Genomic DNA, 21515 nt, shown 5'->3' on the forward strand with positions numbered 1-21515 from the left:
GGTTCTGTGTCTGTGTCCACACCGCTCGGGCTCTGGTCACCCACAGAGGCCAGGCCTTTCTCCACCATGGGCTTGATGGCCTTGAGGAGCTGGTAGCGCTCGTAGAGGTCCGTGTGGCTCTCGGCATCTGTGGCTGCCCCCTCCTCCTGTGGGAAGACGCCTCGCAGCAGGCTGGGGAACATCACCTCCTGCTCCATCTTCTGCGTGGCTGAGAAGTACTGCTCCATGGCCCTTCTCCTGCAGCTCTGGCACTGCTGCTCTGGGCTCTTCTGAGAGTGTCTCTGCTCCCTGGCCCTGCGGGGGCTTTTTATGCACTGCTGGGGCACGTCCCTCCCCTGCTGTCCTCGTTGGGCTGGATGGCCACAGGGCTGTGCTTGGCTCCAGCCCAGCTGGGGCTCTGCTACACCATGACCCTGGCTCTGTGCAATCTCTTCTGAGCCTCCCCGTGGCCTTCGCCCGAGCTGGCTGGGGGTCCCACTGCATCCCTGTGCTCTGAGTGTGGTGGTGAGGAGGTGCCTGGGGTCTGCCAGGTACTTTCCAATCCTGCCCTGTCACCACTGTCCTTACTACTGCTGGAGGCCCAGGATGGTGAGTCCAGCCCCTTCCCCCAGGGCAGACAGGTTGCAGGCAGCACTGTGGGAAAGCTGCCTTGATCTGGGCAGTGTTGAGGAGTGGAGACGGAGAACAAGTTATGGGTTTATCCAGAGAAGGTGAATTTCTCATGTGCTCTGCCTGAAAACACACCTTCTTCTGTGCTGGTTTGGGGGGTCTCACCCAGCCCAACTGTGGCAGCCGGCCTAGAGAGCAAAGCTGCTAAAAGTAGGTGACAATGAACAGGTGATACTTGTCTGAAGGTGTTTGCCCCAAACTGCTTATTAAAGGAGTAATAAGACCAGCAGCAGGATTTAAAAGTGACTAGGGAGTTAGAAAAGATACTTTTAAAATTCAGAAGCTGTCAGCCTGAGGAGAAACGTGGAAGTTCCAAGTCTGAATGAGAGTCCTTGGAGGGGCAATGACAGGAATCAGAGATGTGGGACCCACTCCAAAGCAGCCCTGATTTGGAGTATTCCAACCTCCATCGAGGCCTGGCAGAGCACCCTCCTGGTCAGGTGCTGTGAACAGCCTGCAGCCAGCTCCTGGGCTGACAGCAAAGGGGGCACGAGGCAGGGACAGAGACAGAATCAGTGCTGGAGAGGCTGGAAGGCACCTCTGGAGACAATCTGCTTCAACAACTGCTCAAGCCAAGTCAACAATGGGACCATGAATATTGGATATCTCTGAGAATGAAGATTCCAGCCCCTTTCTGGGTAGCCTGTGACAGTGTTTGAGCACCTTCAGTTTTAGGAAAAAAAATAAAGGTTTTCTCATGTTTAGATGGGATTTACTTTGTGTTTCAGTTTGTGCCTGTCACTCTTTTTCCGTCCTGTCACTGAGGACCAGTAGGAAGATTTTGGAGTCACCTCTTGACCTCCATCACATCTTTACAAACACTAATCAGAACGTTCTCAGCCTTCTCTTTCCAAATCTGGACACCCCCAGCTCTCTCAGCCTTTCCTCATATGGAAGATACTCCTTCTCTTCTGTCACCTTTTTGGCTCTTTACTGGACTCTCTCCAGTATGTCCATGTCTCTCTTGTACCAGAAAGTCCAGAACTGGACACAGCACTCCAGGTGAGGCCTCATCAGGGCTGAGCAGATAGGAAGGATGCCCTCCCTCCACTGCCTTTGCCCTGAGCACACCTTGCTGGCTCACAGCCAAATTCCCTGACCACAGAGCCAGACCAGGGGTGAGCGGGTGTGAATTTGTGGGGTGCTTTCCCCCAGCATCTGCCCAGAAAAACGGTAGGCAGCGGCAAGGGGTACAGATAAGGCCAGAGCACCACAAAAACTGAAAGGCAAGGCTGTACAGGCAGGGATCATGCCCTGTGGGAAGGGAGGGGAACTGACAGCCCCTCCTTGTTAGAGCTGGGCAGGATTTGTGATTAGGATGTCTGGGACTCATTAGAGAAGGGAATTTAGAGTTTCTTACTCATTCAATATTTTGGGTCAAAACTGGGCTTTTCTTCCTCACACTGACCCCTGGGCCAGGTCACTGCTCTCTCATGGATATGATGTCCCTAAACAGATTTAAAAGAAGTGCTGCCACTCTGATTTGCTGGAACAATCTGGAAGAAGAAGATCTTTCCCCGTGCTGGCTGACAGCAGTGTGGGTGCCCTGGGAGCCTGTCCAGGGCAGCACAGAGCCAGCAACCCCTGCCACGCCAGAGATGCCTGATCTGCCCTGTCTGCCAACATCCCACTGGGACCAGGGCAGAAACCTCTTACCAGCAGTGGCCAGCAGCAGTGGCCAGCAGCAGGGCCCCGTCAGGCCTTGGCACATCCCGGGCCAGCGTGATGCAATGCCCTGCAATCAGAGCAGGCAGAAGGTTCCTGTGGCACACCGGGCTCGGAGCCAGCTGGAGGGACAGCGGCTCTCAGAGAGAGACCCACGGGTCCTGGGGGATGCAAGCGGCCCACAAGACGTCAGCAAGCCCTTCCAGCTGCCCCAGGTCACCGGCCTTTGGGGACATCCTGCGTCTCCCACTGGTCATGTTCAACAGCCGTGGTCAGTGCTTCACCCCGTGTCCTGCTGGGACACTTCCCTGGGGCACCGCGAGCCTCTCCAGCTGCTGAGCGCTGCCCAAGCCCAAAGCCATGGCTGCAGGGGACTGCAGGTGTCCCTCGCTGTGACACCAGCGGGCTTTGACCCCAGCCAGCCACCAAGGCCCACACAGTCACTCACTCACTGCCCCACCAGCAGGATCAGAGAGAGAATCAAAAACGAGAAAAGACGTGGGCTGAAATAAAACCAATGTAATAGGGAAAGCAAAAGCCATGCATGCAAACAGAGCAAAGCAAGAATTCATTCACCATTTCCCATGGGCAGGTGGGTGTTCAGCAATCCTCAGGACTGCAGGGTCCATCACAGGTAATGGTGACCTCAGAAGACAAAGGCCATCACTTCAAGTGTGGCTCCCTTCTTACTTCTTCAACCCAATTATATACTGTTGTCATATGGTCTGGAATATCCCTTCGGTTGGTTGGGATCAGTTATCCCACCGGTATCTCCTCCCAAGTTTCCATGTGCTGCAGTCCGCACACTAGAGTGGCAGTACAGAAACGGGACAAGAAAATTAACTCCACAGCTACCTAAACCAGCATGGCCAGCCATGCTCTCCAGGAGACACAGATCCCATCCTTGAGCAACCAGAGGGACATCGCCCCTCTCCGTGGCCCTCTCCTCACCAGAAACAAGTCTCCATCCATTCCTTATAGATCAAGATCTGCCTCAGCAAACAGAATGGAGACCAGAGAGATCCAAAGGCAGAGCTCCATCATGCCCCACCCCCACCCAGAGGTGCCACTGCAATGGAGATGGTCCAGGTCTCTCCCAGTATGCCCCTCATGCTCCATTTCCTCTGGAAAAGACAGAAGTGCAAAATTGCTCAGGTGGAGGAGAGACACGGAGAGCAGATCAGGTCTGAAATCCTCACTCTGGCTGGAGCGAATTGTGTTTGCCCTCATTTGGGGAACTTGCTGACTGGCAGCTGCTTTCCTAGAAAAGCAGGACTCCTGGGTGCTGGTGCAGTGAGCTCCTTGGGTCTCTGCAGACACAGAGGTGGTGTTTGGACAATCTGTGCTCAACGCAGCATCCTCCTGGGGAGTCCAGGCCAGGCCATGGCTCAGGAGAGGGGAAATGTCACCTCATGTTTCTCCAAATGACGGCATATCAAGCCCAGTAGCTCCTGCTGACACATCTTCCATGACTCTGGTTGCCCCAAACCCCTCAGAACTGTCCTTGTCCCTGCTTTGATCCTGGCCAGGACCCTTTCAGAGAGGGCACTTCTGGGTCTGGCCTCAGCTGCCTCCTCCAGAGCCCCCAGTCCCCTCAGCTGTTCACACCACCACAGCTGGCTGGAGACCCTGTCCCTGCTGCCCACACTGGGGCAGGACCAGCCAAAGCCAGAGTGGTCTCAGCAGCTGAGAGAAATGGCCTCATCACGAGAGAGGAGATGGGAATCTCCAGGGTATCCCAAGGCTGGGATGTCTGGACACGGGGCTGGGATCTTGAGGGTGGCTGCTGCCTAGAGGGGCTGAGACCTACAGCTCTGCTGCCCCTCACTGTTGCGTGACTGGGCTGAGTGTTGGGCAGACCCACACATTTTTGTGCACAGGAATCAGGCATCAGCTTTTCTGGTGTTGCTGTCAAGAAAAGGAAGAAACATTTCAGCCTGAGGCTGGTGACACAAAGGAACAGGTTGTCCAGTGAGTCTGCACAGGCCCTGAGGTTCAACACTGGTCTGAGCTACAGGGACTAGTGCAAGATGTCCCAGCACACAGCAGGGCATTGCACTCGGTGGTCTCTGAAGATCCCTTCCAATCCAAACAATCCTTTTGATTTTGGGATTCTTTGTCCCATTCACATTCCCCAGCATTGCCCTGGAAAGATCCCATCCCTCAAAGCCAGTGTCCCCCTGCCCCTCCCTGGGGCGCTCCATGAGTGAAAGCAGCACACTGACAACGCTGGCTTCCCAGGGATTCTTTTATTAGCAGAAACAGGGGGGAATGCCCTTGGAGTCCAGGTACCAGCTGGAAAAGGGCTTGGCAATGTCCAGGGACTGTTGGAGGTCGGGGCCACATCACAACTCTCCCAACTTGGTGCCACTCTTTGGAAATAAAGAGGAGGCCACGAGCCTGCAGCTCTTCCAATGGCCTTGCCAGCACCGCCGGATGCTTCTTCCCATGAGGAAAAGGCACCATCTGGGTCTGCAGTGGTCACAACCATCTCTGGTGTCGCTGCCGGTGCCGGGAGATCCAATCAGCTGCCACGGAGAAGGGAATGCTGGCGGGACTGGGGAGAGCCTGCAGTGGTCAGCGACAGGGACGTCTTGTGCTTCCTGACACCAGCACCTGTCCTGCAAGAGCAGCGTTCCTTAACTCCAAGGATCATCCCAGGGGGACACAAGGACCATCCACCCTGAGTCCACAGACCCTGAAGCCCTGCAGTCTCTGCTCAGAGCAATGGGATGGGTTCCCTCCTCCAGCATGGAGAGGGAGATCCACCCCCAGCTGAGGGGACAGCCCCCATTCCAAGGCCCTTCCCAGCACGTCCCCAACCCTGCACTGTTGGGCATCGCTCCCTACAGGGAGGCCACACATTGTCTTGCTGCCCCTGGAGTCTGCATGTCCCCAGGTCTTACCTGGTGGCCAGGACAGGGTCACCAGCTGGGCTGCCCCTCGCTGAGGTTGATCTGCTCCAGGATCTGGCTGTACCTCCGGGTCAGGGCGTTGGTGTCCCTGGTGAGGTGGGTGAGGACCTGCTGCAGGCCAGTCAGGTGGTGGGACAGGCGCTCCTCGAGCTGGGCATCCTCGGCCTCGTTGCTGTCCAAGGATGTGTCCACGTCGGTGTGGGCACCGCTCGGGCTCTGGTCACCCACAGAGGCCAGGCCTTTCTCCACCATGGGCTTGATGGCCTTGAGGAGCTGGTAGCGCTCGTAGAGGTCCGTGCGGCTCTCTGCGGCCGGGGCTGCCCCCTCCTCCTGCGGGAAGACGCCTCGCAGCAGGCTGGGGAACATCACCTCCTGCTCCATCTTCTGCGTGGCTGAGAAGTACTGCTCCATGGCCCTTCTCCTGCAGCTCTGGCACTGCTGCTCTGGGCTCTTCTGAGAGTGTCTCTGCTCCCTGGCCCTGCGGGGGCTTTTTATGCACTGCTGGGGCACGTCCCTCCCCTGCTGTGCTCCCCTGCCAGCCCTGGTTGGGCTGGATGGCCTTGGCGTCGGGCTTGGCTCCAGCCCAGTCGGGGCTCGGCCGTGCTGTGTCCCTGGCTCTGTGCAATCCTTCCTGGCCCAGCCTCCCCCTGGCCTTCACCCGAGCTGGCCGGGGGTCCTGCTGCCTCTGCATGCCAGGAGCTACGGGGGGGGTGGCAAGGAGGAGAGGTGCCAGGGGTCTCTCCCATCCGGCCCTCCATTATCTCAGTCCCCCATCAGGTTCAGAACTGGGGCCCTCTGGCTGTGGGTCCAGCTCCTGTGCCCAGTTTGGGAAGGCTGCAGGGGACTGTCACCTCCCCTCGTTCCTGCTGCCACACACTCAGGACGTGAACACTCCAGGGGCATTGAGCAACCCCTTCAGAACACATAAAGAAATCTGGAACACAGTGGAAATACACTGGAACATTGTCCCACTGCGGGTCTGGGGACAATGGAGCCTGCTGGAGTCCAGAGATCTGGGTGCCCAGAAACATCCAACACTAACAACCTCCCCCTGAGCTCAGCAGGGATGTGGCCAGGGACAGGGACCTGACTCCATGATGTGTAACTCCTGTGGCAGCAGCACAGAGCCACTGCTGTGCCCAGGGGATTGTGGACATGGGTTCCCTGCCATTGTCCCAGTCCTGGGAGAGCAAAAGCCACAGCCAGGGCCCCAGCCAGCAGTGCCTGTCCCTGCCTGTCCCTGTGGAGTGTGGCCATCAGGGAAAGGGGCTCTGTTTGGGCAAAGGCTGTGGGGTACCTGGTTCCTTTTGCAACCCTTGGTGCTGGCAGCTCTCCCTCTGTCCCCCTGTGTCCCAGCCAGGTGCACACACTGCCAGGCACCCTTTCCCCACCCTTTCCCCACCTGTCCTCACCACCCTTTCCTTGTCCCTTTCCTTGTCTCCTGGCATCTCTTTGTATCCTGCCATGGGGCCCATTGCTGCACCAGGGAGTGTGGGTGCTGCTGGCCCCGTGCAGGTGCCAGACAGAGCCTTGGCCATATCGGGGCACCTGGGCCACTGCGGAGCTTCCTGGAGGTGCAGGCACATCACAGGGCTCAGGGGATAGAGGGACACAGGGGATGCTTTGCCCTCCTGCTCCCCCCACTGCTTCCCAAGTTGCTCAGAGTGAGCATGGCAGAATGTTTGGTTTTGACAGGGGCTCAGCAGACTCTGACAGCTCCCCAGCTCCTCCTCCTTGGGACATGTATAATTGCCAAATCCTCTCTGTGCCTTTGGGGATCCCTTTAGGGAGAATAGGAGCAGTGGGTTCAGGTCTCAGGGGGAGATGGCAGAATGGGCACCTGGCTGGGCTATGAGGGGACAGTGGGAGAGCTGCCAACACTGAGGGTTGCATAAGGGAGGAAGAACCCCCTGGCCTTTCCCAGAATAGAAGCAATTCCTCCAATTGCCGCATACCACAAGATAAGAAGGGACAGGAGTCCTGGCCATTGACCAGCCATGGAGTGGGGTTGATGCACTGGGACCCCCAAGCCAGGTCAGGCAAAGGCCTCAGGACATCTGGGCCAGGAGCCAGGGGTGACAATGAGGTGCCCGGGTTCTCTCCTATCCTTTCCTATCCTATCTCAACCCCCCACTGTGTCCAGTTTTGGGGTCCTGCGGGAGTGGGTCCACCTCCTGCTCCCTGGTGTGGCCAAGCTGTAGGCAGTGGTGCTGCTGGAGATGTCCCCTCCCCCCCCTTGCTGCCATGCACTCAGGATGTGAACACTCCAGGGACACTGAGCAGGCTCTGTCCACGACTGCCAGCCTGAACACGGCAGCAGACTCCGGTGTGGAACACCTCCCTGGGAGTGCTCCGCTGCATGGAATCCTGCATGGGTGTCCTGGGTTGTCTCTATGTTGCTTTTTCCCCAATTGTCTTGTTCTCTTTATGCTGAATTATAAGTTTTGCACCTTTAAGACTTGTTCCGAGTGTGAACGGGTTGAGAAGAAGCGCCCAGTTTGTTTCCAGACACTGCACTAACTCCTCCACATTCCTCCTCCTGGTCTGTGTTGTCTGCCAATGGACAGACAGGAGGACAGAGCTCTCCTCTTTTTTTAGTTAGTTTTGGCTAGCTGAGGCAGAGACGTTCCCTGGACTGTGGTTTTTTTTTTTTTTCTCTGGACCAGTTTAAACCTGCTCTGGACTGAACACCTGAAGAGCACTCGCAGCTCGCAGCTGTGGCCCACAGGGCCAGGTCTGGGCCGCGGCATTTCCAGCGCCGGAGGGACTGATAAGGGACTGAGTGAACTGAACTGCAACCCAGTGAGGGGACTTTTCTGAGTTTGTCATCTCTTCTGGAGCAGCAAGAGCATTTATTGTTTAATATTGTTTAGGTTTTATTGTTTAATAAACTCTTTTTTCCCACTTTTCTCCAAGGAGGTATTTTCTCCCGAACCGGTTGGGCGGTGGGGCCGATTGAATCTGCTGTTCTAGAGGAGCCCCTTTGAGGGTTCTCTCCCAAATTTGCCCTGAACCAGGGTTTTGCGGTGTGATGTCATAGTTTGTCCCAGCTATCCCGATCCTTCCCAGGTGCCAATCACCTCTCCTTCTCCCACCCTGACCCCTGCTAAGTGCTGTCTATCAACCCTGGCATTCCAGAAGGGCCTCGAGTGATTGGCAGAGTTCAAAAGATGCCTTACATCCCTGGGGGGCCATTGGCCCAGCCAGGTGTCCCTTGCACCTGAGACCTGCCCACCCTGCACCTGGTTGGTGGGATCCCTACCCCTTCCCTCCCCCTCTCCCTGAGGTTGAAAGAGCCAGCAGCCACGGGGTTTTGGGGGAGGGGGTTCTGTTAGAGCTGTTGTGGGATTCAGAACTTTGTGGGTCGAAATAAAACTCTGGATCAAAACCCTCTTGTAGAATCCCACTCCTTTCCTTCACCTCGCCTTAAAGCACCTGCACAGAGGTAAACCGGAGCTTTGCATGTCTGAACTTGTCTCAAGTGCCAGCTGCGGTATCCAGCATAGCCAGAGGTGTCTCTGAGGTGAAAACATCGCAGTTGCCGACTTTTGTTCAAGCAGTAGAGGCTAGACAAGCCAGACAGGTCCCATCTGGATATATTGGTAATTATTCCAATACCAGGGCAATGGGCCATGAGGACATGTAACAGGGACAGAGATGGGGACAAATGCCACAAAGGGAACTGCATCCACGGGACTGAGCTTTCATTGCCCGCAGTGGAGCACAGATGGTGCCACCTTCACACCCATCTCCCCAATTTTGGAGCAGAGGCCATGGCTGGTCAATGGCCAGGACTCCTGCCCCTTCTTATCTTGTGGTATGTGGCAATTGGAGGAATTGGTTCTATTTTGGGAAAGGCTATGGGGTCCTTACTCCCTTTTGCAACCCTCAGTGTTGGCAGCTCTCCCACTGTCCCCTCATAGCCCAGCCAGGTGCCCATTCTGCCCTCTCCCCCTCAGACCTGAACCCACTGCTCCTCTTCTCCCTAATTGGATCCCCAAAGGCACAGAGAGGATTTGGCAATTATAAATGTCCCAAGGCTTAGGAGCTGGGGAGCTGTCAGAGTCTGCTGAGCCCCTGTCAGAACCAAATATTCTGCCAAGCAAAATATGAGAAGCATGGGAGGCAGTGGGGGGAGCAGGAGGGCAAAGCATTCCCTGTGTCCCGCTGTCCCCTGAGCCCTGTGATGTGCCTGCCCCTCCAAGAAGCTCCACCTTGGCCCAGGTGCCCCGATATGGCCAAGGCTCTGTCTGGCACCTGCACGGGGCCAGCAGCACCCACACTCCCTGGTGCAGCAATGGGCTCCATGGCAGGACACAAAGAGATGCCAGGAGACAAGGAAAGGGGCAAGACGGGTGGCGAGGACAGGTGGGGAAAGGGTGGGGAAAGGGTGCCTGGCAGTGCGGGCACCTGGCTGGGACACAGGGGGACAGAGGGAGAGCTGCCAGCACCAAGGGTTGCAAAAGGAACCAGGTACCCCACAGCCTTTGCCCAAACAGAACCCCTTCCATGATTGCCACACTCCACAGGGACAGGCAGGGACAGGCACTGCTGGCTGGGGCCCTGGCTGTGGCTTTTGCTCTCCCAGGACTGGGACAATGGCAGGGAACCCATGTCCACAATCCCCTGGGCACAGCAGTGGCTCTGTGCTGCTGCCACAGGAGTTACACGTCATGGAGTCAGGTCCCTGTCCCTTGCCACATCCCTGCTGAGCTCAGGGGCAGGTTGTTAGTGTTGGATGTTTCTGGGCACCCAGATCTCTGGAGAGCAGAATGCTCCATTGTCCCCAGACCCCCAGTGGGACAATGTTCCAGTGTATTTCCACTGTGTTCCAGATTTCTTTACGTGTTCTGAAGGGGTTGCTCAATGCCCCTGGAGTGTTCACGTTCTGAGTGCGTGGCAGCAGGAACGAGGGGAGGTGACAGTCCCCTGCAGCCTTCCCAAACTGGGCACAGGAGCTGGACCCACAGCCAGAGGGCCCCAGTACTGAACCTGATGGGGGACTGAGATAATGGAGGACAGGATGGGAGAGACCCCTGGCACCTCTCCTCCTTGCCACCCCCCCCGTAGCTCCTGGCATGCAGAGGCAGCAGGACCCCCGGCCAGCTCGGGTGAAGGCCAGGGGGAGGCTGGGCCAGGAAGGATTGCACAGAGCCAGGGACACAGCACGGCCGAGCCCCGGCTGGGCTGGAGCCAAGCCCGACGCCAAGGCCATCCAGCCCAACCAGGGCTGGCAGGGGAGGACAGCAGGGGAGGGACGTGCCTCAGCAGTGCATAAAAAGCCCCCGCAGGGCCAGGGAGCAGAGACACTCTCAGAAGAGCCCAGAGCAGCAGTGCCAGAGCTGCAGGAGAAGGGCCATGGAGCAGTACTTCTCAGCCACGCAGAAGATGGAGCAGGAGGTGATGTTCCCCAGCCTGCTGCGAGGCGTCTTCCCGCAGGAGGAGGGGGCAGCCCCGGCCGCAGAGAGCCGCACGGACCTCTACGAGCGCTACCAGCTCCTCAAGGCCATCAAGCCCATGGTGGAGAAAGGCCTGGCCTCTGTGGGTGACCAGAGCCCGAGCGGTGCCCACACCGACGTGGACACATCCTTGGACAGCAACGAGGCCGAGGATGCCCAGCTCGAGGAGCGCCTGTCCCACCACCTGACTGGCCTGCAGCAGGTCCTCACCCACCTCACCAGGGACACCAACGCCCTGACCCGGAGGTACAGCCAGATCCTGGAGCAGATCAACCTCAGCGAGGGGCAGCCCAGCTGGTGACCCTGTCCTGGCCACCAGGTAAGACCTGGGGACATGCAGACTCCAGGGGCAGCAAGTCAGTGGGTGGCCTCCCTGTAGGGAGCGATGCCCAACAGTGCAGGGGTGGGGATGTGCTGGGAAGGGCCTTGGAATGGGGGCTGTCCCCTCAGCTGGGGGTGGATCTCCCTCTCCATGCTGGAGGAGGGAACCCATCCCATTGCTCTGAGCAGAGACTGCAGGGCTTCGGGGTCTGTGGACTCAGGGTGGATGGTCCTTGTGTCCCCCTGGGATGATCCTTGGAGTTAAGGAACGCTGCTCTTGCAGGACAGGTGCTGGTGTCAGGAAGCACAAGACGTCCCTGTCGCTGACCACTGCAGGCTCTCCCCAGTCCCGCCAGCATTCCCTGCTCCGTGGCAGCTGATTGGATCTCCCGGCACCGGCAGCGACACCAGAGATGGTTGTGACCACTGCAGAACCAGATGGTGCCTTTTCCTCATAGGAAGAAGCATCCGGCGGTGCTGGCAAGGCCATTGGAAGAGCTGCAGGCTCGTGGCCTCCTCTTTATTTTCAAAGAGTGGCACCAAGTTGGGAGAGTTGTGATGTGGCCCCGACCTCCAACAGTCCCTGGACATTGCCAAGCCCTTTTCCAGCTGGTACCTGGACTTCAAGGGCATTCCCCCTCTGTTTCTGCTAATAAAAGAATCCCTCGGGAGCCAGTGTTGTCAGTGTGCTGCTTTCACTCATGGAGTGCCCCAGGGAGGGGCAGGGGGACTCTGGCTCTGCGGGATGGGATCTTTCCAGGGCAATTCTGGGCAATGTGAACGGGACAAAGAATCCCAAAGTCAAAAGGGATTGTTTGGATTGGAAGGGATCTTCAGAGACCACCGAGTTCAATGCCCTGCTCTGTGTGCTGGGACATCTTGCACTAGACGCGGTAGCTCAGACCTGTGTTGAACCTCAGGGCCTGTGCAGACTCACTGGACAACCTGTTCCTTTGTGTCACCAGCCTCAGGCTGAAATGTTTCTTCCTTTTGTTGACAGCAACACCAGAAAAGCTGATGCCTGATTCCTGTGCACAAAAATGTGTGGGTCTGCCGGAAACTCTGCCCAGTCACGCAACACTGAGGGGCAGCAGAGCTATAGGTCTCAGCCCCTCTAGGCAGCAGCCTCCCTCAAGATCCCAGCCCCGTGTCCAGACATCCCAGCCTTGGGATACCCTGGAGATTCCCATCTCCTCTCTCATGATGAGGCCATTTCTCTCAGCTGCTGAGACCACTCTGGCTTTGGCTGGTCCTGCCCCAGTGTGGGCAGCAGGGACAGGGTCTCCAGCCAGCTGTGGTGGTGTGAACAGCTGAGGGGGCTGGGGGCTCTGGAGGAGGCAGCTGAGGCCAGACCCAGAAGTGCCCTCTCTGAAAGGGTCCTGGCCAGGATCAAAGGGGGGACAAGCACAGTTCTGAGGGGTTTGGGGCAACCAGAGTCATGGAAGATGTGTCATCAGGAGCTACTGGGCATGATACGCAGTCATTTGGAGAAACATGAGGTGACATTTCCCCTCTCCTGAGCCATGGCCTGGCCTGGACTCCCCAGGAGGATGCTGAGTTGAGCATAGATTGCCCAAACACCACCTCTGTGTCTGCAGAGACCCAAGGAGCTCACTGCACCAGCACCCAGGAGTCCTGCTTTTCTAGGAAAGCAGCTGCCAATCAGCAAGTTGGTCAGAATCTCCAAGTTATCCCAGCTTTGGGATGTCTGGCCATGGCGCTGGCGTCTTGAGGGAGGCTACTCTTCCGAGGTTCTGAGACCTACAGCTCTGCTGCCCCTCACAGTTGCATGACTGGGCCCAGTGTTGGGCAGATTCACAATTTGTTGTGCATAAAAATCAGGCATCAGGTTTTGTGTTGTCATTAAAAATGGGAACACACTCCTGGTGCTAAAGTGATTTCAGCATTTTTTACAGTTAGGCCCAAAGCTTAGGGGGCCTGCGGGTCAAGCAGGAGCATTCCAGTCGAGGATGCTGCAGCTCCGGCTCTGGATTTTCTTCCTCTCTTGAGCAGCAATGTTCTCAATGTTCCAGGTGGAGCAGCACCGATTCACTGGCTCGGATGCCCCATTTTATACTTCCCTTTGTTCTTTTAGATGGGGTTCAGCTGGGATCCTTCATTTGCATGATGGATTAATTCATTCAATTGGCCCATTACAGTTCTGTCCAGGCTGGCTCGTTATACTTTGGGGGTGCTGCACTTTACTTAGGTGTATTATGGTACATTGAGCACCGTATTTCTTATAACTACCCTTTTATCCCCTTTTGCAATATAATAACCAAAATTTTTTAACACACATGCGTAAGAACTATCAACGATTCTAAAACAGTTCCTAACCTATTTTTGTGGTGTTGCTGCTAACAAAAGGAAGAAACATTTCAGCCTGAGGCTGGTGACACAAAGGAACAGGTTGTCCTGTGAGTCTGCACAGGCCCTGAGGTTCAACACAGGTCTGAGCTACCGCGTCTAGTGCAAGATGTCCCAGCACACAGCAGGGCATTGAACTCGGTGGTCTCTGAAGATCCCTTCCAACCCAAACAATCCCTTTTGACTTTGGGATTCTTTGTCCCGTTCACATTCCCCAGCATTGCCCTGGAAAGATCCCACCCAGTAAAGCCTGTGTCCCCCTGCCAGTGTCCCTGGGGCACTCCATGAGTGAAAGCAGCACACTGAAAACACTGGTTTCCCAGCAATCCTTTTATTAGAAGAAACGGGGGACAACATGTATAATTGCGAAATCCTCTCTGTGCCTTTGGGGATCCCATTAGGGAGAAGAGGAGCAGTGGCTTCAGGTTCCCGGCTGGCCTATGTGGGGACAGTGGGAGAGCTGCCAACACTGAGGGTTGCAAAAGCGAGGAAGAACCCCGTAGCCTTTCCCAAAATAGAACCAATTCCTCCAATTGCCGCATACTGCACGATAGGAAGGGACAGGAGTCCTGGCCATTGACCAGCCATGGCCTCTGCTCCACAATGTTGGTGATGGGTGTGAAGGTGGCACCATCTGTGCTCCACTGTAGGCAATGAAAGCTCAGTCCCATGGATGCAGTTCCCCGTTTTCATTTGGTCCCATCTCTGTCCAAACTGCATGTCCTCATGGCCAATGCAGGATTCCATGCAGTGGAGCACTCCCAGGGAGGTGCTCCACACTGGAGTCTGCTGCTGTGTTCAGGCTGGCAGTCGTGGACAGAGCCTGCTCAGTGTCCCTGGAGTGTTCACATCCTGAGTGCATGGCAGCGAGCGGGGGGGAGGGGACATCTCCAGCAGCACCACTGCCTACAGCCTGGCCACACCAGGGAGCAGGAGGTGGACCCACTCCCGCCGGACCCCAAAACTGTACACAGCGGGGGGTTGAGATAGGATAGGAAAGGATAGGAGAGAACCCAGGCACCTCATTGTCACCCCTGGCTCCTGGTCCAGACTCACTGAGGCCTTTGCCTGACCTGGCTTGGGGGTCCCAGTGCATCAACCCCACTCCATGGCTGGTCAATGGCCAGGACTCCTGTCCCTTCTTATCTTGTGGTATGCAGCAATTGGAGGAATTGCTTCTATTCTGGGAAAGGGCACAGGGTCCTTCCTCTCTTTTGCAAACCTCAGTGCTGGCAGCTCTCCCACTGTCCCCTCCCACTGTCCCCAAATAGCCCAGCCAGGTGCCCATTCTGCCATCTCCCCCTCAGACCTGAACCCACTGCTCCCCTTGTCCCTTTCTGGGAGCTCCTGACATCCCAGGCTTCCCGGTGCTGCACTGAGGTTTGCACACACTGGCAGCTCAGGACTTCTGGGCCACCATGGAGCTTCCTGAAGGTTCAGAGACATCATAATGTCCCCGCACGGTGGCCTCAGATTTGTCCCAGGGCTGGAGCTTCACTGTGGATATCATGATCTGAGCCCTGCTGGCAACTCAGCCCCACTCAGCTGCTCTGTCACTCCCCCCATGTGGGATGGGGGAGAGAATCAGGGAGGGTAAAAGAGAGAAAACCCGTGGGTGGGAATGGTGACAGCTCCACAGGACAAGCAAAAGCTGCACAAGTAAGCAAAGCAAAAAAAGGAATTCATTCAACCCTTCCCATTGGCACTCAGGCGTTCACTGCCCTGCAGGAGAGCAGGGCTCCACTGTGTGTCATGGTGACCTGGCAAGATGACTGCTATCACTCTCACTGTGCCCCTCTTCCTTCTCCTCCCAGCTCCATATGCTGAGCATGGTGCCACACTCCCTTCTCTTGGTGCCACAGAGGGATAAGACAGGAGGATGTGCCCGGGATGATACAGAGACACTAGGGGACACATGTGGTGGCACAACCTGCAGTCTGAGCTGAGGCTGGCGCTGGAGCTGGACCCACCAGGAGGGCCACAGGTCAGGGCTAAGCATGCACAAATCCGGAGGTCTGTGGCAGCAGAGACCTGAGGGTATCAGTGCAGCTCCTGAGGGCCCTGGTGGTCCTGAGCAGCCTCCCTGGGGTCCCAAACCCGGGGCTGGGCACCCCGGTTCAGCTCAGCCCAAACCCAGCCTTGCTGGAACCCCACAGTGGCTTTGCTGCGCCACAGCAGCAGTCCTTGTCCTCCTTTTCCTGCCATCCATTCAGGCAGTGCCAGCTCCCCAGATCTTCCCAGTGTCTCCCAGAAGGATGTGGGGGATGTGGGGTGGCAGTTTTGGCGGATGAGGTCCCCAAAGGCACAGGGAAGATTTGGCAATTATTATGTCCCAAGAAGGAGGAGCTGTGGAGCTGTCAGAGTCTGCTGAGCCCCTGTCAGCCCCAAACATTCTGCCCTGCACAATATGAGCTGCATGGGAGGCAGTGCGGGGAGCAGGAGGGCAAAGCATTCCCTGTGTCCCTCTGTCCCCTGAGCCCTGTGATGTGCCTGCACCTCCAGGAAGCTCCACCTTGGCCCAGGTGCCCCGATATGGCCAAGGCTCTGTCTGGCACCTGCACGGGGCCAGCAGCACCCACACTCCCTGGTGCAGCAATGGGCTCCATGGCAGGACACAAAGAGATGCCAGGAGACAAGGAAAGGGGCAAGACGGGTGGTGAGGACAGGTGGGGAAAGGGTGGGGAAAGGGTGCCTGGCAGTGTGTGCACCTGGCTGGGACACAGGGGGACAGAGGGAGAGCTGCCAGCACCAAGGGTTGCAAAAGGAACCAGGTACCCCACAGCCTTTGCCCAAACAGAACCCCTTTCCCTGATGGCCACACTCCACAGGGACAGGCAGGGACAGGCACTGCTGGCTGGGGCCCTGGCTGTGGCTTTTGCTCTCCCAGAACTGGGACAATGGCAGGGAACCCATGTCCACAATCCCCTGGGCACAGCAGTGGCTCTGTGCTGCTGCCACAGGAGTTACACGTCCTGGAGTCAGGTCCCTGTCCCTGGCCACATCCCTGCTGAGCTCAGGGGGAGGTTGTTAGTGTTGGATGTTTCTGGGCACCCAAATCTCTGGACGCCAGCAGGCTCCATTGTCCCCAGTCCCCCAGTGGGACAATGTTCCAGTGTATTTCCACTGTGTTCCAGATTTCTTTACGTGTTCTGAAGGGGTTGCTCAATGCCCCTGGAGTGTTCACGTCCTGAGTGCGTGGCAGCAGGAACGAGGGGAGGTGACAGTCCCCTGCAGCCTTCCCAAACTGGGCACAGGAGCTGGACCCACAGCCAGAGGGCCCCAGTTCTGAACCTGATGGGGGACTGAGATAATAGAGGACAGGATGGGAGAGACCCCGGGCACCTCTCCTCCTTGCCACCCCCCCGTAGCTCCTGGCATGCAGAGGCAGCAGGACCCCCGGCCAGCTCGGGTGAAGGCCAGGGGGAGGCTGGGCCAGGAAGGATTGCACAGAGCCAGGGACACAGCACGGCTGAGCCCCGGCTGGGCTGGAGCCAAGCCCAACGCCAAGGCCATCCAGCCCAACCAGGGCTGGCAGGGGAGCACAGCAGGGGAGGGACGTGCCCCAGCAGTGCATAAAAAGCCCCCGCAGGGCCAGGGAGCAGAGACACTCTCAGAAGAGCCCAGAGCAGCAGTGCCAGAGCTGCAGGAGAAGGGCCATGGAGCAGTACTTCTCAGCCACGCAGAAGATGGAGCAGGAGGTGATGTTCCCCAGCCTGCTGCGAGGCGTCTTCCCGCAGGAGGAGGGGGCAGCCCCGGCCGCAGAGAGCCGCACGGACCTCTACGAGCGCTACCAGCTCCTCAAGGCCATCAAGCCCATGGTGGAGAAAGGCCTGGCCTCTGTGGGTGACCAGAGCCCGAGCGGTGCCCACACCGACGTGGACACATCCTTGGACAGCAACGAGGCCGAGGATGCCCAGCTCGAGGAGCGCCTGTCCCACCACCTGACTGGCCTGCAGCAGGTCCTCACCCACCTCACCAGGGACACCAACGCCCTGACCCGGAGGTACAGCCAGATCCTGGAGCAGATCAACCTCAGCGAGGGGCAGCCCAGCTGGTGACCCTGTCCTGGCCACCAGGTAAGACCTGGGGACATGCAGACTCCAGGGGCAGCAAGACAGTGGGTGGCCTCCCTGTAGGGGGCGGTGCCCAACAGTGCAGGGTTGGGGACGTGCTGGGAAGGGCCTTGGAATGGGGGCTGTCCCCTCAGCTGGGGGTGGATCTCCCTCTCCATGCTGGAGGAGGGAACCCATCCCATGGCTCTGAGCAGAGACTGCAGGGCTTCGGGGTCTGTGGACTCAGGGTGGATGGTCCTTGTGTCCCCCTGGGATGATCCTTGGAGTTAAGGAACGCTGCTCTTGCAGGACAGGTGCTGGTGTCAGGAAGCACAAGACGTCCCCGTCGCTGACCACTGCAGGCTCTCCCCAGTCCCGCCGGCATTCCCTGCTCCCTGGCAGCTGATCGATCTCCCGGCACCGGCAGCGACACCGGAGATGGTTGTGACCACTGCAGAACCAGATGGTGCCTTTTCCTCATGGGAAGAAGCATCCGGCGGTGCTGGCAAGGCCATTGGAAGAGCTGCAGGCTCGTGGCCTCCTCTTTATTTTCAAAGAGTGGCACCAAGTTGGGAGAGTTGTGATGTGGCCCCAACCTCCAACAGTCCCTGGACATTGCCAAGCCCTTTTCCAGCTGGTACCTGGACTCCAAGGGCATTCCCCCTTTATTTTATTTCTGCTAATAAAAGAATCCCTGGGAAGCCAGCGTTGTCAGTGTGCTGCTTTCACTCATGGAGTGCCCCAGGGAGGGGCAGGGGGACACTGGCTTTGAGGGATGGGATCTTTCCAGGGCAATGCTGGGGAATGTGAACGGGACAAAGAATCCCAAAATCAAAAGGGATTGTTTGGGTTGGAAGGGATCTTCAGAGACCACCGAGTGCAATGCCCTGCTGTGTGCTGGGACATCTTGCACTAGTCCCTGTAGCTCAGACCTGTGTTGAACCTCAGGGCCTGTGCAGACTCACTGGACAACCTGTTCCTTTGTGTCACCAGCCTCAGGCTGAAATGTTTCTTCCTTTTGTTGACAGCAACACCAGAAAAGCTGATGCCTGATTCCTGTGCACAAAAATGTGTGGGTCTGCCCAACACTCAGCCCAGTCACGCAACAGTGAGGGGCAGCAGAGCTGTAGGTCTCAGCCCCTCTAGGCAGCAGCCTCCCTCAAGATCCCAGCCCCGTGTCCAGACATCCCCGCCTTGGGATACCCTGGAGATTCCCATCTCCTCTCTCCTGATGAGGCCATTTCTCTCAGCTGCTGAGACCACTCTGGCTTTGGCTGGTCCTGCCCCAGTGTGGGCAGCAGGGACAGGGTCTCCAGCCAGCTGTGGTGGTGTGAACAGCTGAGGGGACTGGGGGCTCTGGAGGAGGCAGCTGAGGCCAGACCCAGAAGTGCCCTCTCTGAAAGAGTCCTGGCCAGGATCAAAGGGGGGACAAGGACAGTTCTGAGGGATTTGGGGCAATGGGAGATGTGTCAGCAGGAGGTACTGGGCATGATACGCAGTCATTTGGAGAAACATGAGGTGACATTTCCCCTCTCCTGAGCCATGGCCTGGCCTGGACTCCCTGGGAGGATGCTGCGTTGAGCATAGATTGCCCAAACACCACCTCTGTGTCTGCAGAGACCCAAGGAGCTCACTGCACCAGCACCCAGGAGTCCTGCTTTTCTAGGAAAGCATCTGCCAATCAGCAAGTTGATCAGAATCTCCAAGTTATCCCAGCCCTGGGATGTCTGGCCATGGAGCTGGCATCTTGAGGGAGGCTACTCTCCAGAGGTGCTGAGACCTACAGCTCTGCTGCCCCTCACTGTTGCATGACTGGGCCCAATGTTGGGCAGATTCACAATTTGTTGTTTATAAAAATCAGGCATCAGGTTTTGTGTTGTCATTAAAAATGGGAACACACTCCTGGTGCTAAAGTGATTTCAGCATTTTTTACAGTTAGGCCCAAAGCTTAGGTGGCCTTCAGGTCAAGCAGGAGCATTCCAGTCGAGGATGCTGCAGCTCCGGCTCTGGATTTTCTTCCTCCCTTGCGCAGCGATGTTCTCAATGTTCCAGGTGGAGCAGCACCGATTCACTGGCTCGGATGCCCCATTTTATACTTCCCTTTGTTCTTTTAGATGGGGTTCTGCTGGGATCCTTCATTTGCAGGATGGATTAATTTGTTCTATTGGCCCATTACAGTTCTGTCCAGGCTGGCTCGTTATACGTTGGGGGTGCTGCACTTTACTTAGGTGTATTATGGTACATTGAGCACCGTATTTCTTATAACTACCCTTTTATCCCCTTTTGCAATATAATAACCAAAACTTTTTAACACACATGTGTAAGAACTATCAACGATTCTAAAACAGTTTCTAACCTATTTTTGTGGTGTTGCTGTTAACAAAAGGAAGAAACATTTCAGCCTGAGGCTGGTGACACAAAGGAACAGGTTGTCCAGTGAGTCTGCACAGGCCCTGAGGTTCAACACAGTTCTGGGCTACCTGGTCGAGTGCAAGATGTCCCAGCACACAGAGCAGGGCATTGCACTCGGTGGTCTCTGAAGATCCCTTCCAACCCAAACAATCCCTTTTGATTTTGGGATTCTTTGTCCCGTTCACATTCCCCAGCATTGCCCTGGAAAGATCCCACCCAGTAATGCCTGTGTCCCCCTGCCAGTTTCCCTGGGGCACTCCATGAGTGAAAGCAGCACACTGAAAACACTGGTTTCCCAGCGATACTTTTATTAGAAGAAACGGGGGACAACATGTATAATTGCGAAATCCTCTCTGTGCCTTTGGGGATCCCATTAGGGAGAAGAGGAGCAGTGGCTTCAGGTTCCCGGCTGGCCTATGTGGGGACAGTGGGAGAGCTGCCAACCCTGAGGGTTGCAAAAGCGAGGAAGAACCCCGTAGCCTTTCCCGAAATAGAACCCATTCCTCCAATTGCCGCATACTGCACGATAAGAAGGGACAGGAGTCCTGGCCATTGACCAGCCATGGCCTCTGCTCCACAATGTTGGTGATGGGTGTGAAGGTGGCACCATCTGTGCTCCACTGTAGGCAATGAAAGCTCAGTCCCATGGATGCAGTTCCCTGTTTTCATTTGTTCCCATCTCTGTCCAAACTGCATGTCCTCATGGCCCATGCAGGATTCCATGCAGCGGAGTACTCCCAGGGAGGTGCTCCACACTGGAGACTGCTGCCGTGTTCAGGCTGGCAGTCATGGACAGAGCCTGCTCAGTGTCCCTGGAGTGTTCACATCCTGAGTGCATGGCAGCGAGCGGGGGGGAGGGGACATCTCCAGCAGCACCACTGCCTACAGCCTGGCCACACCAGGGAGCAGGAGGTGGACCCACTCCCGCCGGACCCCAAAACTGTACACAGCGGGGGGTTGAGATAGGATAGGAAAGGATAGGAGAGAACCCGGGCACCTCATTGTCACCCCTGGCTCCTGGCCCAGACTCCCTGAGGCCTTTGCCTGACCTGGCTTGGGGGTCCCAGTGCATCAACCCCACTCTATGGCTGGTCAATGGCCAGGACTCCTGTCCCTTCTTATCTTGTGGTATGCGGCAATTGGAGGAATTGCTTCTATTCTGGGAAAGGCCACAGGGTCCTTCCTCCCTTTTGCAATGCTCAGTGCTGGCAGCTCTCCCATTGTCCCCTCCCACAGTCCCCAAATAGCCCAGCCAGGTGCCCATTCTACCATCTCCACCTCAGACCTGAACCCACTGCTCCCCTTGTCCCTTTCTGGGAGCTCCTGACATCCCAGGCTTCCCGGTGCTGCACTGAGGTTTTCACACACTGGCAGCTCAGGACTTCTGGGCCACCATGGAGTTTTCTGAAGGTTCAGAGACATCATAGTGTCCCCGCACGGTGGCCTCAGATTTGCCCCAGGGCTGGAGCTTCACTGTGGATATCATGATCTGAGCCCTGCTGGCAACTCAGCCCCACTCAGCTGCTCTGTCACTCCCCCCATGTGGGATGGGGGACAGAATCAGGGAGGGTAAAAGAGAGAAAACCCGTGGGTGGGAATGGTGACAGCTCCACAGGAAAAGCAAAAGCTACACAAGTAAGCAAAGCAAAAGAAGG

The 21515-nt window shown here is 56.9% G+C and overlaps 3 protein-coding genes across 6 annotated transcripts; 2 read left to right on the forward strand and 1 right to left on the reverse strand.

Annotated features, from left to right (window-relative positions):
• Positions 1-4568: 4568 nt before the first annotated feature.
• On the reverse strand, positions 4569-5723 carry LOC132323340 (thyroid hormone-inducible hepatic protein-like). Of its 2 annotated transcripts, none has more exons than XM_059838427.1 (2): positions 5241-5723; positions 4569-4950 (listed from the first exon to the last, which is right to left on the reverse strand). In XM_059838427.1, exon 1 carries the CDS (start codon positions 5658-5660, stop codon positions 5259-5261), a length of 402 nt encoding a protein of 133 aa, XP_059694410.1. In that variant the 5' UTR covers positions 5661-5723; the 3' UTR covers positions 4569-4950; positions 5241-5258. The 2 variants fall into 2 exon arrangements, with proteins under 2 accessions (XP_059694410.1, XP_059694409.1); XM_059838426.1 differs by having other exon boundaries at positions 4569-4955.
• Positions 5724-10539: 4816 nt separating this feature from the next.
• On the forward strand, positions 10540-11700 carry LOC132323342 (thyroid hormone-inducible hepatic protein-like). 2 transcript variants are annotated; one of them, XM_059838429.1, is made up of 2 exons: positions 10540-11027; positions 11313-11700. In XM_059838429.1, exon 1 carries the CDS (start codon positions 10608-10610, stop codon positions 11007-11009), a length of 402 nt encoding a protein of 133 aa, XP_059694412.1. In that variant the 5' UTR covers positions 10540-10607; the 3' UTR covers positions 11010-11027; positions 11313-11700. The 2 variants fall into 2 exon arrangements, with proteins under 2 accessions (XP_059694412.1, XP_059694413.1); XM_059838430.1 differs by having other exon boundaries at positions 11318-11700.
• A 5283-nt stretch (positions 11701-16983) lies between these two features.
• LOC132323344 (thyroid hormone-inducible hepatic protein-like) lies at positions 16984-18153 on the forward strand. 2 transcript variants are annotated; one of them, XM_059838434.1, is made up of 2 exons: positions 16984-17472; positions 17763-18153. In XM_059838434.1, the coding sequence occupies exon 1, from the start codon at positions 17053-17055 to the stop codon at positions 17452-17454; it is 402 nt and encodes a 133-aa protein (XP_059694417.1). In that variant the 5' UTR covers positions 16984-17052; the 3' UTR covers positions 17455-17472; positions 17763-18153. The 2 variants fall into 2 exon arrangements, with proteins under 2 accessions (XP_059694417.1, XP_059694416.1); XM_059838433.1 differs by having other exon boundaries at positions 16987-17472; positions 17758-18153.
• Positions 18154-21515: the final 3362 nt, after the last annotated feature.

This window comes from Haemorhous mexicanus, chromosome 2, assembly GCF_027477595.1.
Source record: "Haemorhous mexicanus isolate bHaeMex1 chromosome 2, bHaeMex1.pri, whole genome shotgun sequence".
NCBI classification, from domain to species: Eukaryota; Metazoa; Chordata; class Aves; order Passeriformes; family Fringillidae; genus Haemorhous; species Haemorhous mexicanus.